The 18753-nt window shown below is 38.2% G+C and overlaps 1 protein-coding gene across 9 annotated transcripts in view; it reads left to right on the top strand.

The window, feature by feature from the left end:
- Positions 1-18753, top strand: part of STAU1 (staufen double-stranded RNA binding protein 1) — a 52782-nt gene that overhangs the window by 29243 nt on the left and 4786 nt on the right. For 6 of the 9 annotated variants that reach the window (XM_089513859.1, XM_089513854.1, XM_089513860.1 and 3 more), the window contains 11 exons: positions 1012-1168; positions 2840-2978; positions 4232-4397; positions 7880-7978; positions 9772-10002; positions 10364-10507; positions 12799-12945; positions 14077-14149; positions 15062-15378; positions 16946-17068; positions 18067-18152. In XM_089513859.1, the coding sequence (XP_089369985.1) occupies positions 1012-1168; positions 2840-2978; positions 4232-4397; positions 7880-7978; positions 9772-10002; positions 10364-10507; positions 12799-12945; positions 14077-14149; positions 15062-15378; positions 16946-17068; positions 18067-18152 (1682 nt within the window). The remainder of the gene's footprint in view (positions 1-1011; positions 1169-2839; positions 2979-4231; positions 4398-7879; positions 7979-9771; positions 10003-10363; positions 10508-12798; positions 12946-14076; positions 14150-15061; positions 15379-16945; positions 17069-18066; positions 18153-18753) is intronic. The other 3 variants (XM_089513861.1, XM_089513863.1, XM_089513862.1) reach the window with 3 other exon arrangements.

Raw genomic sequence — 18753 nt, 5'->3', positions numbered from 1 at the left:
AGTTTCTTTAGTAATGGAAAACAAACTTGTGATATAGCTGAGACAAAGATAAAATGCAACACTTAGGCAGTCTTCATTGAGCTATTAGGAAACTTTCAAAATGAGAAAATAGAAAACTAAAGGGAAATGGTGAGCTCGTGATTTATAATGGGAGAGGTCCAGTGCTCCCCAGTAGTCAAATAGGATTTTTTCTTGCTAAATACAAATTACAATTACAAATAAGAAATCATTGGTGCAAGTTTATATTATGAGATTTTTAATTCCTGTATTAAATTGAAGCCATCTTGAGGCAAAATTTAATCCTCCATATCAAACTTACTGAGAGAATCCTGTAGTTATTTCTCATTTTATGTTAGTATATGTATTTGTGCATGTTTGTGTGTGTGCACTCATGCAGGAATGTACTCACCCAAAAACTGGATTTATTAAGGAGGTGATATGCTATATTATTTTCTACGACTCCTATTTTGAGAAGTTGGAGGGGAGAGAGTGTATCTCAGTTAATCAGTCACTTGGTAACCATTCTTTACTAAACATTTCAATAGGTAATGGACTGCTTTTAGACTAGTTAGTCTCAAGGGTGGAGTTCTGCTAGTAGTTATATTAGTACTGGAAGGGTAGGCACTCTTCTCATTGCAAACCCCTTTACATCCCCAAAGCCAGCACTGCAGCTATTTTTCAGTTGATACAGCAGACTTTAGGGGAAGATGGGGGAGAGATTAATGCAGGATTTAGCTCCCAAGTTTGTTTGTTGAAGGTAATGATGCTGATGGGGGGGTGGGGAGATGAAACACCACAAGCCAGCTGACCCCATGATTGTTAAGTAGAACATGGAGTACGAAGTAGTTCAGGTTTGTTAAATAAATTTTGCAAATATTTTAAACAGCCTCTATGGTCCACAGCAACCCTGTTAGCACAAATGGATTGAAAGTTATTGCTGTATTCAAACATCTCATGCGTGTAAAATCAGCCAGTGGATTTCTATAATAAAGGCTTGCTTCTTGTCCTTAGGTGTTTACAGTGCAGCTGACTCTTGGGGACCAGCACTGGGAAGCTGAAGGAACTAGTATTAAGAAAGCTCAACATGCAGCTGCTGCCAAAGCTTTGGAAGGGACAAGATTTCCTAAACCTACAGCTCGCCCATCACGTAATGAAGGAAAGAACCCAGGTCTGTTTTGTTGCTAACAAGAATTGTATATATTAGGGCCATATGGAGATAGCAGTGAATTTTAGTTGTGTGTTTCAGATCCTTGCCTTTCTTTGGACTTCCTGGTTTTGCTGCCATGTCTTCAACAATCAGTTATTCACTCTCCTCAATCCATACTTTTTGTCCTCCTCCCTCTCTTTTTGTGAAGCTGTTTCTTGGGGTATTAAGAAAGGATCCTGGCTGAATGTGTCCTTTGAATATTGTACATTGTCATATGTGTGGCCATCTCTAGGGTACACTTGATCAGGGTTGCACTAAAAGGTTTCTACTGCTTGGTACATAGTTGTGTGCCTTCAAGTTGTTTCCAACTTATGGTGGCCCTAAGGCCACCCCATCATAGGGTTTTCTCAGGGTTTAGAGTGTATGATGTGCCCATGGTGGATTTTCCTGGCCGAAAAAGTAAACAACTCACTTTCTTTCCCAGCCCTATAAATCTCTATTAAAGCAATCTTGATCTTAATCAAGGCAAAATAATCCCAAAAGCCATTTGATATAAGTTTTGAGCTCTTTTAAATTTTGGGTGGCACCATGGACCAATGTGTCTTGGTTAAATCAGAGGTGGAAATCATGCAGCCATCCAGATGTTGTTGGACTATAACTTCCAAAGCTCTAGCCAGCATAGTCAATAGGGAATAATACTGGGAATTGTAGTCCAGCAACATTTTGAGTGTCATATAATTCCCCTCCTTGTGTTAAAGGACTCTGATTTTTCTCATATAGCTGTGGCCACTTGTGTTGCACCCATTGTTTCTTTACAGGGTCCTCAGGCTTTCAGTAATGACTCCTGAAACATATGATAGCTTAAGTAGTAGAGATGTGCTGAAAGCTCTGCTACACTTGGAGAAACCCATCTGTAGCCTTTGGATCTCTGCCAGAAGTGAGATTTGCAAACATTTGTTAGAGTAGTAAGTACATAAAAAATGGCTGGCATTCAGGCAAAACAGGATACAAAACACCAAGATAGGCAGTGCAAGTCAACTTTCGGTGAAGAGAAAAGGTGTTTCTATTGAACGAAGCATGTGTAATGCAAACTTTCTTATTAATACATAGGCCCTATACAGACAGCCAAAATAAAGCTGCTTCGAGTCACTTTGGAGGTATGCTGTTTCAATGATACATGCATCCTAAGAGTCCAGAAGCCACGCCAAAGCCACGCTCCAGTCCTAAGGACTGGAGTGCAGCTTTGGTGCAGCTTCCAGACTCTTAGGACGCATGCATCATTGAAACAGCATACCTCCAAAATGACTTGAAGCAGTTTTATTTTGGCTGTCTGTATCAGGCCATAATATTCAATTTGAAAAACAGCACATCTACTACACAGTATTTTGTGTACATTCAGTACTAGGGTTTCCATTCAAATGTCCGTATTTAAATGCCAGTTTGTAGATATAAATCAAGCTGCATGGTGCAGCCAAAACAAAAACATCTGCAGTGGCATTTGCATTGGCACTTCGTTTCTGTAAAATAAGTGTGTCTGCCTCCAGCACATTGAACTGATGAGTTACAGAAAGATTTAGATACTGCAAGGTTGCCCTCTGCCACCATTTAATGCTCCTAGTGATAGTTTAAAGCATAGCTTGGAATTCTCTTACACTTCCACCTTTAACTGTTGCTGTATCTTTTTCTTTTTAGATAGTGTAACCCCCACAGTGGAACTGAATGCTCTTTGTATGAAGTTGGGAAAGAAACCTATGTACAAGCCCATAGATCCTTACACAGAGATGAGGTCCACCTACAACTACAACATGAGAGGTGGTGCTTATCCCCCACGGTATGTCATACCATCATATTAATTCCTCTGATCATTATAGTATAGTATAATGAGTTCCTGTGGTCATTTTCCAGCATCCTTATTTAACAGTGCTTGAGGCTTTTGAAGACTTGTTTCCACAGATCAAGCAGGTTTTAAGCATGAACATAATGCATATGTAAAGGCAATCAATTACATACTCCAGTGATTGTTACAACATGGTCTGACTGCCATTACACCATAAAACTACTAATCTATCTCTCAGCCCAAAATAGAACAGTATCTTCCTAAACATAGCTATGGGGAAAAATATGAATGAGTCATCTGACAAAAGCCTATACTATCTGGGATAGGAATCTTAAAGAAAAAGCTGACAGCTGAAATACCTCAAAGGAGCAAGTTGTTAGCAGAAAAAGGAGCTGCACTCATTAGAATTTATAAGCAGTATATATGGTACAAAGGCATTGTGCTGGACAGAGACTCCTGCTTTACACAGTTGGGAAATAAGAAGACTGGTGCTTTGTCATCTGACCAATTAATGTCTCACTTTTCCTGCTTTTACAAAGTTCTCTCTCCCTCTACTGAGGGAGTACAATAAATGTTCAAACAAAGGTTTTTTAAAAGTCTTTCAGAAGTAAATAGATAAGAAGCAGCTCTGCATTTTAGGATGCACTTCTAAAGTGACATGGTGGTATTGAATGGCTTGCCTTGGCCAAACCAACTGAACTCATCTGCAAAATGGATTTCTCTTCTCCAGACCCCCTGTCTCCAAATCTGCTCTGAAAGAGTTGGAGGGCCTCCCTGAGCAGATTTAGGGGGAATGGGTCTCCAGGAAAATTTCTGCAGCAGAGGCAGATGTTTTCTCTCATAGTATTGAATGTTAACAATGGTCACCTTTCTCAGGACCGACTGGCCTAAATGAACTGAGCACAGTATGTTAGAAATGAGTTTGTTACATTTATTTTTATCTGTAATTGAGTGTGTAAAATATTTATTGGTAGGACAGTCTGCTGGCTGACTCAATGTTTTAATTGATTATGGAACCTAAAATTATAGAATCTAAAAATTCTGGTTTTAATGTTGATTTTTGCTAGTAATAGAGTATAGACACTTCAGCACTGCAGAATCCAGCAGACTAGCTTTTGAGGGATAACAGTTGATTCATTGTCGTTAGTATTGGCTTCCAGGTTAAAGCCTTATTTAAACTTTGTCTGCTGGCAGGATAACCTGCCTATAAATTTCAAATCTGAAGTTTCAAGTCTTTCTATTTTTAGGTACTTCTATCCATTTCCTGTGGGACCCTGGCTCTATCAAGTGGAGCTCTCCATTGGGGGACAGCAGTTTCATGGGAAAGGTAGAACAAGACAGGCTGCTAAGCATGATGCAGCTGCTAAAGCACTGAAAATCCTGCAAAACGAGCCCCTGCCTGAGAAACCAGAGGTAGTATGTCTGGAGCATTATCCAGCTCCATGTGAAACTCATATTTGTGCTTTGAGGTTCATTGAAAGCAAAGCTCTTGTTTGCTTAGTTTTGTGCAAATGCTGTGAAAGCTTGCATGCACATTATATATTTGCAACATATATCCTAGCCTGTCTTCTGCCCACTCCTGTTTAAAGCTGGAAGTAGCATTTTTAAAATTATTTTTGCTTAGTTTAATCAATCCTTCAGATGCTTGCAGCTAACTAGAGATAAATGAAGCATTTGTTCTTATGACATCCAAGGGACTCATGAGTTGCTTGGACAATAGTGAAGAAGATATAAGGTGAAAATGGCTTTATCTTACACACAGTCATTATGGTAATGCAACAACAGTTGCTTAATGCGAAAGAGTATTCTGTAACAGATTGTTACTAGCCACAATAGTTGTGATTTAGAGCAGTGAAGTTTAGTAAACAGACCAAATAGGCAATGCTTAACCAGGATAATGTAATATAGTCATAGATTTTTGGCCTCCAGGGCTAAAATGCATGCCCATTTTATTTCTTGCACCACTCTAGTGTATTCTTGCATATCCAGCTGCACCTAACTCTTTAACCTCTGCAGACTAAACTGTGTTACAGACTATAGTAAATGCTTTCTTATAAGAAACAATTGGATTTAAAGGTACTGTGTTGTGGAAATCGTAGCTCCAGAATCAAGGCAAATTTGCAGTGACATACCCAGATCTTGGAGACAGAAAATGAGCTTATATTTTTTGCATTTGTTTGTTTTTTTAAAACACAAATCTGCACCAAGTTCTGTTTTTAGTTCTATTTAGAATGATAGGAAGCACACATCGTGGATCTCCACCCAAGCTTATGCTAGAGATTAGTCCAATTTGGATAGCATGATAGTTGTTGTGTGCCTTCAAGTCATTTCTGACTTATGGCAAACCTATCACTGGGTGGTCTTGGCATGGCAAGATTTGTTCAGAGGAGGTTTGCCATTACCTGCCTCTGGAGTTGAGAGAGAATCACTTGCCCAAGGTCATCCTATGGGTTTTCATGGCCGATTGGAGATTCAAACCCTGGTCTCTGCTATACCAAACTAGCTGTCAGATAGTGTAGTAGCCAGTACCAAGTCTTTGTGATGTTACAGAAATGACGTGTGAAGGCCTGTTTTTCCACAAAATGTATTTAAGGGGGTAGTGTCTTCTATATATGTCCTCTCAATGCTGCTGACCAACAGTTATTGATAAAGCTATCACTTTTTTGAAAATACAGTGTGAATCTTTTCAGTAATTCTGAGGATTCAAGAAGTACAGTACTCCATATTCTGTTTTAATAATACACTTCAGCTACAGACAGAAGACTGTCTGCATAGAATCATAGAAAAATAGAATTGGAAGAGACCACAAGGGCCATCCAGTCCAACCCCCTGCCATGCAGGAAATCTAAATCAAAGCATCCCCGTCAGATGGCCATCCAGCCTCTGCTTTAAGATCTCCAAGGAGGGAGATTCCACCACACTCCGAGGGAGTTTGTTCCACTGTTGAAAGCCCTTACTGTCAGGAAGTTCCTCCTAATGTTGAGGTGGAATTTCTTTTCCTGTAGCTTGCATCCATAGTTCTGGGTCCTAGTCTCTGGAGCAGAAGAAAACAAGCTTGCTCCCTCCTCAATATGACATCCCTTCAAATATTTAAACAGGGCTATCCTATCACCTCTTAACCTTCTCTTCTCAAGGCTAAACATCCCCAGCTCCCTAAGTCGTTCCTCATAGGGCATGGTTTCCAGACCCTTCACCATTTTAGTGGCCCAAAATGATTAGCATCTATAAAAGGAAATTAATTTGAGCTTAATTTGCTATTGCCTTGGTACAGATTAATTTTGCATTGTCTTTGAAACTAATTAAGTTGTTTACTTTAGTACTATTTATCTTGATCAGCAGAACTTCTCCAGGGCATTGGCTGTGGTGCTCTTCCAGCACTGCTACCTGAGACTCTTTTCAGAGATCAAAACCCTGTATCTTATCACCTCTGTATGCAAAACATCTTCAGTACCTTATGCTAAAGTTCTATCGGCACTTCCCAAATAGCATCAGTCTCTCTAATTTTTCCTTCATTTACCATTTTCATGATTCCCTGTTCATAGTTAACACTCTAGAATTGCTGTCTGCTTCAGCTCTCCTGATCTCTTTTTCTCTATACTCTAGTTAGCTGCTGTTAGCTAATTTTGCATGATAACCATTAGAAAGGGTATGACTGTGCTTATGTTCTGTAATTCTGCATAGCATGGCTTTTGTGCTTGGCTGCTGTAGATACAAGGGCATGTTGTAGATAATTTCATCAGCATACTTATTACAAGCTGTCTGAAGAATGTTCAGACATTTGTATATGCATGGCTTTGATTAAGGTTAAAGTTACTGCTATATTATGAATGAGTAGAAGTTTGTTTAAATGTTCTGATTATAAACTGGCATGATAAAGTTACTCAAACAGAGAATCTCATCGTCTGGATTTTATAAATTGGCATTCTGCCATTATCTCTTCTGTACAGAATTTGTTGGTTAACAAATAGCCATTATCCAAAATCCACACATTTTCCACTGTTAATATAGTTATTACACACATATATATAAAAATCAGTTGTGCTCATGTTGATATGAAAAAGTTCCAAGATATTGGCTTGCAATGAAGAAACTTGTCCTAGAATTGGCAATACAGAGAGTTACGCCAAATGAAACTCCTGTCTCGATAGTACTTTTTAAGACAAAAACAGATGGGATGTATGTTTGAGTAGGAGAAACTATGAAAGGTCATCAGCCAAACTAACTACAGCAGTTCCTGCTGAAAAATGGTTATTCCAAACTAGTAGTTTTGTAGTGTTACCCTTCTGATTACATTTCTTAATTCTTTGTAACATTCCTGCTGCATAATGGCATGCCATAATGCAGACTTTCTGAAAGCTCCCCCTTCTTTCTAAAAAGTGGTTTGTGATAAAGTGCATGAAGAGGTGGGAAAGGATTGCTGTTGAAAACAAATATGCCCAAAGCTAGCATGAGGCTCACTGAAATAGTAATGTCATCTTTCAGATAATGACCTGTGATTGGAAAGACAAAAAAATGAAAATGGTTGAATAACTTTGATCTTTCCAAATTGAAAGCAGCATGTGCTAAAGCTCTGATCATACTAAAACTCTGGTCTTGCTTGCCAGTTCTTTTACATGATGACTGCATATAATTTTGTTTAGACATGAAAATTATACACTTTTCCATACCATACCTGCCTAGATTTTCAGATAATGGGGTAGTTCTGGGACATTTGACTTGCATGTCAGGCAGTTTCTGTAAGAAACCTCCTTGAGCTTTCCATTTAATCTGCTTCTGCCGCAATCATGCTTAAAATTCCTCTACTAACCCTGCAATCTGTGTGGCAGTATTGTTGTCAGTGAGCCGGTATGACAGCTGTACGAGAAACCTCTTCAATATAATTGTTCTTCTCCTAGATTAATGGGAGAGAACCTGATGATGAAAATCTCAATAAATCTGAAATAAGCCAAGTGTTTGAGATTGCACTTAAAAGGAACTTGCCTGTGAATTTTGAGGTAGGTTTAGTTAATTGCTCTAAAATGGTTTTATTTTAGTATATTGGAGATAGGAGTACATTTGTTAGGATTCTCTTGGGTCAGATACAACTGACCTTTAAAGGTGTACACTGGAAAGTATGTAGATTCTCTTTCCAGGATGAAGTAGGGTTTTTTCACATCTTAAAACTATTAAAGAAAAAGTTAAGTGAAGTTAGAGTGAAATTATTATAAAATATTGAAAGGGAATAGAAGATGCCACCAATATGCCTTTGGTTGATTAACATATGGGATAAAGCTTGAACCCAAAGAAGCTCGTGCATGAGTTGAGGACATTTCCATTTTCACAGAGGGTGGGAGTCCCCATGATTTTTGCTACAGTCCTTGTATCCCACACCATTTTAGAGCATCCCCCAGTCCTCAGGAACAGCTGTAATGGCTGCAGTGAGAAGGAGGAAAGCTCTCTCCTCCAAGGGGAGGAGGAGTCTGCTTAGATTAGCTGAATTTGTTGGCAGAGTTCAGATAAAATGTTAAGCCATTTAACACAATGTGAGTGAGCTTCAGCAAGCCTCAAACTTGTAAATCCTTCCTTTCCCCTATTCTCCTTTTGTACAGCCAGGAGGAGTTTGGAAGCTTCATCCTCTATTTGTTCCTAACTGCAGTTTGATGCTGGCTTGTTTTTAAGCAACCATTTAGAATAATTGTTTAAAACAACTTATTGGTTTAAATATAGTTTGAAATCTTCCTCCTAGCAGTGCAGGAAAACAGAATGGGAGGGGAAGTGCTTGAGGTTCACTGTGGTTCATTCTTGTCAATATTTAACTATGGTTTTGTTACTGTCCAGACATGAGCGTTAGGTTGCATTTATCTTAATGATCATGGTATGAAATTGTCTTTTTTTTAAAAAAAAAAAAATCAGCTACAGATTTATCATTCATGTCATTTGTCATTCTTTCTGGCAAAATGTTTTCTTCCTTTCCTGTGAATTAATATTTGGGTATTTGTTGAATGTTAGGGTAAATGCATGCCAAGATTTGTTATATGCTTTGATTCTTTAAGTAAAAAGTTGTATAGGTCTTAATACAGTCTGCCCTCTGTATCCATGTATTCTACATCTACAAATGCAACCATCCACGCTTCAAAAATATTCACACAAAAACAATTCTAGAAAGCAAACCTTGATTTTCTCATTTGATATAAGGGATTCCATTTTACTATGCCATTGTATATAATGGGACTTGAACATCCATGGATCTTTGTATCCACGGGGGCGTTCTGGAACAAAATCCCAATGGATACTGAGGGCCCACTGTACTTGTAAGTCTTACGTCCCAAGAAACTAACCTAATACTGTATAATGAAATAAAACTGTCAAAACAATGAAATGTCTCTATAGCATGTTAATGTTAGATGTGCTTTGTATATTTAACCTGCAACAGGGTGGGATAATGTACTTTTAAAGTAGTTTTTACAGTGCCCTTGCTTTATAGTATATCCTTTTCTGGGGCTGTTTTTTATGGAATCCTAGGTTTTGTAGCTTGGTTGGGACAGTAGACCACTCTGGCTATGAGTTCTAAACACTCATCCCTAACTGCAAATACCAGGATTCCATAGGATGTTGCCATGGCAGTTAAAAGTGGAATCAAAGTGCTGTAATTTAGTAGTGGGAAAAATCCCTGGTTTATCAACAATGCTGATTTATTTATCCTTGTCCCTGACCCTCACCCCATTACTATATAGTTCATGTGAATGAAGTTTGCTACAACCATTATACTCTACCATTTTTAATAAGTGTTTATCACGCTTTCACTCAGTTTTTCCCTCTGAAACAGGTGACCCGGGAAAGTGGTCCCCCTCATATGAAGAGCTTTGTAACAAAAGTATCTGTGGGCGAGTTTATGGGTGAGGGTGAAGGCAAGAGCAAGAAGATTTCAAAGAAGAATGCAGCGATAGCAGTCCTAGAGGAATTGAAGAAACTGCCTCCCCTTCCTATGGTTGAGAAAATGAAGCCACGAATCAAAAAGAAAACAAAATCAATAGTCAAGGTAAGGAAAGTGAAGTATACACTGATGAAATCAAGGACATGTTGGATACCTTCATTTGTACCTCTTTGAATCAGAAATACAGCAGAAAGGAAGCATTTTCTTTGCCTAAATTTAGGGTCCACCTGCTTCCCCCTTGTAAACCAGTAGCTATTTCAGCAGAGGTTTGTACTTCCTGTGCTTTCAAGTCTTGTATGCATGTTCTGCCTTGTGCAGATGTAACACTGGATGAGCCCAGTTAGTGTTGTAGTTTTGAATAGACCAAGCCTCTATAAAATACACAGGCCTCTAGTGTATTTAATATGACTGTATTGAAATTGTGTTTAACAGCTGTTTACTAACGTTTGCTTTTTTTTTATTTAAGCTACAGACGAGTCCTGAATATGGCCAGGGCATGAATCCTATTAGCAGACTTGCTCAAATACAGCAGGCAAAAAAAGAAAAGGAGCCAGAGTATATGCTGATCACGGAACGTGGGCTTCCAAGACGTAGGGAGTTTGTCATGCAGGTTTGTGCAGTTCAGCTCTTTTCTTTGAGAAGTGTAGTATGGTGTGTTAAGTTTATAGTGTGTGCACGTTTCATTTTCATTATTTGAATTTATAGTCTGTTTTTAGCCTCGAATAATCAAAGTCCTCAGACCAATAGAATAGTTGGGCAAAGTGCAGCCCTCCTGCTGTTGAATTACAAATCCCTGCATTCCTCAACATTGACTGCTCTAGCTAGGGCAGATAGAAGTTGCAGTCCAGCAAACACTGGAGGATACACTTTGACCACCCTTGCTGTATACAATATAAGTGGAGTGGCACTATTAAAATAAGAGTGGAATGGTGAATTTCTCTAGGTAATCTGACTGCATAGCTGCCTCTATTGAAAACCAACCCAGTAGCACCACTTCTATTTGTAAGAGACTAATCTTGTCTGTGATGATATTTTTATTCAAAGCAAGATACCTGGCACATTGTAATACTGGGGGTGGGGGGTTGTTACTTCAAATCTCACACTCAAGAATTCAAAGGTTTAAAATAGAGATAGTGATTTGAATTCAGAAAAATGTGAGTGAATTTTACAGAGAATGGATATCACTGACCTATGGGCAACAACCAGAAAAAAAGATGTTTACATGGCAGATCAATAACTCTTTTAATGGCAGTCCAGTATAATGTGTATCATAGTACTCAGGAGACTACAAGAATGTGCATGAATATGACAGTCCTGTTTTTGTTAATCAAGGGGCTGTGGAACTGTCGTGATTTATTTATATCCCACCTTTATCCCAAAATTGGGACTCAATGAGATTTAATCCCATTCTAACTTCTGCACAAAAATTTGATAACCACATGGATTCTTCCTTGCTTTCTCTCTATTAGTGCTTAGTTTTGGTTACATACTCCACACCTCTTATTAAAACAGGAGAATGAGAAGAGACGCATACTAGCTCTGCATAGTAGCATGTACCACAGCCAGTTCTAAAGCCACTCTGTAGTCTGTGCAGAGGCCTTTGCTATAGTTTCCCAGGTATGAAGCAACCTGAGGGACTAGGAGCTCTAAGCTCCTTCAGATTTGTACATGGGTTCAAGAGTGCTAGGAGTATTTCCTGGTTGAAATATCATGTCAGAACAACAGAGGTTCTAAGCAAAAGTGATTCCCAGTTTGTGGAATTCTTTTCTGCAGGAAGCTAGGCTGTTTACTCACTGTTCCCCTTCTACTTGCAGGTAAAGCCTTTTGGTTTTAACACACATTATTGATTAACTGGTTGTGTGCAAGAGCCTTTTAATGAGATATGTGTGCTGTATTTTTTCTTATTGCCAGGTTTTAATATGCTTTAAGCTACTTTAAAACAATGGCACTTTGCTAGGATAGCTTGAAAATCTTTTGTATCATATTTTTAGCTGTACTTTGTTATATTCTATGTTGTAAACTGCCTTTGGTCCTATGTCTGGAGAAAGGCTGGATACAAATGAAACAGACAGACAAGTAATCCTGCTTCTCTTTGTTGGACATTGAATAAACAAAAGAGCTATTTTAAAAGTTTTATCCCATGCTTTCCCTGTCTTTATGTTAGTAGCCATATGTTGAACAGTAAAATATAATTCCATTTGCCTTTTCTCTAATCAGAATTTGCTGTCTCTGTTTTCATTTCTCACAAATAGAAGGTTAAGCAATAAGTGTTCTCCATTTCTCACCTTTAGCCTCTGTAGATGCATACCACCATCTAGCACTGTCAAATCCCTTCATTTCAATATATCCATTTTCTTCTTTAGCTCATATTTGTCTCCTTCCTTTCCTTTTCCTTGTGCTCCTGGTACTGTCTACAAACTTGATCTTACCCTGGTTGGATTATTATATTCTTCATAGGTTCAGGATATGAGACATTTATTATAAAATTAAAATGAACCTTTGGGAAGCCTCATGGGGCAATATTGTCATTGATTTGTTAGCTATCCTTTGGCCCCTCATTTTGAATCTTGGTCTTATTGGTGCATAAAATACACAGTACATGTATTGCAATCAACTTGGATCCTGGAGACTTCCAAAATGTAAAAAATATTTAGGGCACTTATAGAAAATTCCAGAGGGTGGCTATGAAATACAGTTGTGTGTGTTCTTTTTTGCTGCAATGCTTGCACTAAATAGCATTAAGACACTGTAGAAGAATTGAAATCAATAATCTTTACTTCACTGCAATATCCTGTCAAGCTATATTTGAATGGATAGTCTGCTAATGTTCATCCGTGCTTGGTTTGCCCTTTTTAAATAGGAGGATAGATGTCATTACAATCTGTTCCTTTCTACTTCTAGGTAAAAGTTGGCATGCACACAGCTGAAGGAATGGGAACTAACAAAAAGGTGGCAAAGCGCAATGCAGCTGAAAACATGTTGGAGCTCTTAGGATTCAAAGTCCCTCAACCTCAACCCCCAAAACCAGCATTAAAGACAGAAGAAAAGGTAAAGAGCTTCTATGGTTATGACTCCAATCAGAAATGGGAATTGTCCAGCCCTCCATCTAGCCAACTAAGCCAGTGGGCTACAAACCTAGAGGGCTGCAGTTGCCAGCCCTGGCCTTAATGCATCTGTCCATGTGGATTAAAATTGTGACCTAAGCATTATTTATTTTATTTATTAAAATATTTGTCTCCTGTCCTGTATCATGGGGCATCAGAGTGTCCTTATTATTATTATTATTATTATTATTATTATTATTATTAACCTTTATTTATGAAGCGCTGTAAATTTACACAGCGCTGTTCATGCAATCTTTTTAGTTAGATGGTTCCCTGCCCTCGGGCTTACAAGTGAAATTAATTTAAACAGTTTTCAGCAATTCAGAACTTGAAACATAAAACAGCACTTAAAGAGACTGAAAATCCACTCAACATTTTAACAAATTAAAACAGTTTAACACCATATGCCTGTATGTTTTGGAGACTCTGGAGACCAGGATTTGATTCCCCCTCAGCCGTGAAACCCACTAGTTGACCTTTGGCACATCACATGTTCTCTTCCTCAGGGGAAGGCAATGGCAAACCTGCTCTGAACAAATATTACTAAGAAAACCTCATGATAGGTTCACCTTAGGGTTGCCATATGTCGGAAGTGACATGAAGGCACACAACGCACGTGTACATTTTTGTGGGGAAAATCAGTCAGACTTTAAAAAGTGTCTTCTTGGAATCATAGAATCATAGAAGCTTGGAACATTGGCTTAATCAACACTGGTTATCTTGACCTCATCCTCCTCATGCTGGGATCTTTGTCTTCAGTTATCATGAAAGTTAACCACTTACAAAGTTGTTTCAATGCTTTGTATATTGACATATTTCATTAGCTGCTAAGTTGTGCTGCCAGATACCTGCCTTGACAAAGTTAACGGTTTAATATTTTGTGGGCAGGTAGTCAGGACTGATCTGATCTGTTCTCTTACAGTACAGACTTGGATTATTAAGTGTTTATTGCTGATATTGGTGGCAAGAGTAATACTACAGTGACATAATATTTTTAATTTTGGATCTTAAATTTATTACCCACTTTACATTTTTGGTTTAATTGAATAACAGTTCTATTTTTTTTTTATTCTAGACACCAGTAAAAAAGCCAGGTGATGGAAGAAAAGTAACATTTTTTGAACCTGGTTCTGAAGAAATATCTAGTAGTAAGTAACCATTTTATTCATTTCAAGAATGGTACCTGAATCAGGGTGACTTAATTGCTTTTCATGGGCCACCAAGAAAGACAGATAATTTTAAATAGCTGGGTTTAGCAAAGTCCCCTAACCCTCTGTGTACTATTGGAAGATCCAGCCCTCTTATTTTACCATTTTCAAAATGTGATATATATTTCTTATTAGCTGTAGGCACATAAACATTCAGAAAATCAGAATTATATCTATGACAGAACAAGAATTATATTTATTAAACAAAATTGTTGTTATAACTGTACCGCACCACCCCCAGCAATCTTCATCAGAGGCAATGAGGTGGTAATTACTAGCATCTTCTACATGAGATGAAAGGTAACATTTTTATAGCTAAATATTATTATAACGAAAACTTTAGGAAATGTGGTTTGAGTATAGTACAACCCATGTATTCATGGGGGATACATTCCTGGACCTATCATAAAAACACAAAACCTGTTGAAATTAATAATGACTTCCAGAGGAAGCTGACTATAGAATCATATGGAGGACCTAGACATTCTTAGAGTCAACTGCTGCAAGAAACATACCATAGATTCAAGCTGGAGGACCTAGAAGATACTTAGAGAGAACATATTTTTTCGAATGTGGATCATACTGTATTGGCCACACTGATACTCTAGTCAACTCACCTGGAAGACTTTCCAGACTATCAGTGTATATCAAAAAGTTCATTATTTGCTGTGAAATCATTTTCAAAATAAAAACACAATAGTCCCAGAAAGCATACTGTTTTGCAGAAGGCCAGAATAGGAATTGGGTTTCAAAAGTGATTTTAGATGTACTGCTCAATAATCTACCACTTTGCTTGTAACAGATCCTTGCCAGTTAATGACACTTTACTTGCTTATTCTGTCTCTTTATTAGGTAATAAAGAAGACGAGTTCAGGATGCCTTATCTCAGCCATCAGCAGCTTCCTGCTGGCATTCTTCCCATGGTCCCTGAGGTTGCACAGGCTGTTGGAGTCAATCAAGGACACCACACCAAAGAGTTCAGTAGGGCAGCCCCCAATCCTGCCAAGGCTACAGTGACAGCTATGATTGCAAGAGAGCTATTATATGGTGGCACTTCTCCTACCGCTGAGACGATTTTAAAAAACAGCTCCTCAGGCCATGTACCCCATGGACCTTTCACTAGGCCCTCTGAACAGTTGAACTACCTTTCTGGTGTTCAGGGAATCCAGGTAAACTGTTTAAAAGCAGAATACTTGAGTGCCTCTCTTCATGGGTTTTGGATTGCTGGATGAAGATCTTATTGCACAAAGCCATAGGGATTTCACTACTGGAAAAGGGATGAGGTTTATTCACATCAGTCTTCCCTTAAGATGGAAAGCTTCCCAACTAGAATAAGCTTTCAGTATACATGGCTTTGAACCTGTGCTACATTTTTGATGCATTATCCACCTATTAATTCGTAATGCAGCTAGACAACCTCCCTTCAATTTGATATCATTTTCAATACCTCTAATAAGCTACTTTCAAGAAAGCTTGTGCACATAAAGTGCATTTGAATTTCTCCTTTTGTTGGTGAGATATGTGGATTTGGCATTTGTTTTACATATCTTTTCATTCTCAAAAATGTAGCAGTCTTTTGAGAATGAAAAGAGAAGTATATATGACAAAACAGCAAAACATGTAGGATATGTTGTGTTGGCTTGAGGCTTTATTAAACAGATGTCCCACGTCACCAGCGGTAACAATAGAAGCCAGATAGACTAAAATCTCTAATTTATACACCCTTTTCACTAAAAAGCAAGAAGTGTAACTGCAAGAGATCTCCTAATTTAATCATTCCACTTGCAGAGTCACTGTTTCTAGCACACATCTACCATACCTTTGATGCAGAGGGAATACAGAACAGGATGTGACAGCTTGATGGGAGCATGTGGGCAGGCTGATATAGGTGTAGGTGGTTGCCAAACATGATATAAATCAATGAAACAGTTTCTGTAATGTGATTTATTATGTCTTTGTTTCTACATTTAGTGCCAGTTTTTTCCTTTACCACATGAAAACAATGGCATGCATTGACTATATCAGTGATGGCGAACCTATGGCACGCGTGCCAGAGGTGGCACTCAGAGCCCTCTCTGTGGGCACACATGCTGTCGCCCTAGCATGTTTATCAAACTAATAATGGGAATACCATGCACTGTCAACTTGGGGAGAAGAGCATAATGAATCAGAAAAAAATCCTGAGGGGAAAGAAAAGCTGTTTAAATTAATCTTGAGAGTAATCTTGAAGATGAAGTGATTTTACAGATTCCAAATAGGAAATAGGATAGTCAGTGTGGTCTGCGACATCTCAGCATAAATGTGGCCACTGTTCAACTCTTTGTTGCAAGATGTTTGGACAGTGGTTTGGGGTTTTTGTTTCTTTGTTTATTCTGATCTTGCATACATTTATTGTGATTCAGAAACATGTATACATTTGGAAATGACAGATCCACAAGGGTTAACCTGAATTTGGTCCAGCTATTATTTCTAGACATACTAACCAACCCTTAGTCTTCTGTCACTTGCGGAAAGGCTTGAGAGAGATTACAATTTTCCTTTGTTCTGAATTCACAGACAGGAAAAAATTGGAGTCTTCTCTGCTGCTGTTACCTTTTCTAAATTGTAGTGCTAATGAGAGTTCTGGTGAAGGATACTGAGCTTTTGGGCATCCTGCTTACCAGAGGGTTGGAGCACTCAGGATGAGTGGAGTGGGGACTTTTGTTTTGAAATAATTAAACCTTTTTTCCCCCTCAGGTTGAATACAAAGATTTTCCCAAAAACAACAAGAATGAATTTGTGTCTCTTATAAATTGTTCCTCTCAGCCACCCCTGATCAGCCATGGAATTGGAAAAGATGTTGAATCTTGCCACGATATGGTAATGGAAGTGCAAGTATCTCCTGAGCTGATTTGTAGATATTAATTGTTACCTTAGTCGCTAGCATAACTCTTCCTGATACATGACAGCTTATACATTCAGAATGGAGGGGGCAGAGAGTCGGTATTACTGTATATCTCCTGGGTTTTTTTCTTTTTTAGTGCAGAAGAAACTACATTTCATAAAAGACATTGGGTAATTCACAAATGCAATTTGTGAAATGTTTAACCTCTTGTTCTTAAGAGAGCCCATAAACCTTCCTGTCAATATGACACATCTTCAGTGAGCCATCTGGGACTTAAACTTGGGATTTACCATAGATTTGCAGCTCAAAAACTTTATGCCGTCACATCTTAAAAAACAGAAACCTGTATAGTTTTGTGAAGGTTTTAATGACTGAAGTCTTGAAACAGACTTGCTATTAAGGTTTAAGTAGATATAGGCAACCCTTCTTGGTGTTCTACAGACATCCAAAAATGGCAGAGAAATTTCTTTACAAAGAAATACATAGAAGTCCATTACTGGTTTTGAAAAAGCATTGAATTTATGTATGTGCCTATGACAGATTTAAAATGTAAATCACCATTCCTGGAGGCTTTCAAAAGGCATCTGATCTTTTTTTTGTCCCTGAGAAAAAGCGTGATTATAAAGACATTAGGGCAGGTTTAGGTGCCACAAGGAATTGCAGGACAGCATTTTCAAAGCTTGAATTTTGGGGTACAACATATAGAAGGTTCATCCTGGACCAAGTCCTCCTTTACACAGTTATGATATGCGTGTATGTGAATTGTGTATATGATGTCAGAAGCACTAGAAAAATCTGTTTGATGTAAGCAAGAGCAGGCTGCATTGTGCTGATCTTTTAAAAACCTTTAAATTCCTTTTAATTAACATTTTTGTAGCTTCTTGTTTACATTGCCCTAATATGATTTCAGTCATGCAATAGTATATGTCTAGATTATATACAGCATTTAAATAGAATGCTTTTCCTTTTCCAGGCTGCATTAAACATCTTAAAATTGCTGTCCGAGTTGGACCAACAAAGTACAGAGATGCCAAGAACAGGAAATGGACCAATGTCTGTGTGAGTGAAAATGATTGATCTTCCTTATATTCCCTCTTCCTTTAAATAAGAATTTTTTGTAGGATACCCAACTTAATAACAATCATAAGACAGTTTCACAAAAATATCATTTGCTTTTAGTATGTGTCTTTATTTACACAGAGCTATAAAATCAAAATTGTGGCCAACAGACTGGAAATGATCAATGTACATCCACAAAATAGGAGACACAGAAGACTGCAACAACTACAGGACCATAGCAAACAAAATTATGCTCCAAAATCTGCAACATGGACTGCAATCACACATGGAGGGAAAAATCCCAGAGGTGCAAGTGGGGTTCAGAAAAGGAAGAGGCACTAGGGCTAATAGAGCATACGAAGGAGTTCCAGAAGAAAAAGTCAACATATGCTTTATAGACAATAGCAAAGCATTTGACTATAGATCACAAAAACCTATGGATGGCTCTTAAAGACATGGAAATGCCAACACCTCTGATTATCCTGATGAAAAATTTGTACTGACAAGAGGCAGCTGTTAGTACAGAATATGGAGAAACAGAATGGTTTCCAGTTGGCAAAGGGGTCACACAAGTATGTGTTCTATTACCTTATTTGTTCAG

Source organism: Sceloporus occidentalis, unplaced genomic scaffold, assembly GCF_023333645.1.
Source record: "Sceloporus occidentalis isolate IW3139 unplaced genomic scaffold, rSceOcc1.0.p SCAF_3, whole genome shotgun sequence".
NCBI lineage: Eukaryota > Metazoa > Chordata > Lepidosauria > Squamata > Phrynosomatidae > Sceloporus > Sceloporus occidentalis.
The sequence above is the reverse complement of the archived record's forward strand: the minus strand, read 5'-3'. Positions and strand labels throughout refer to the sequence as shown.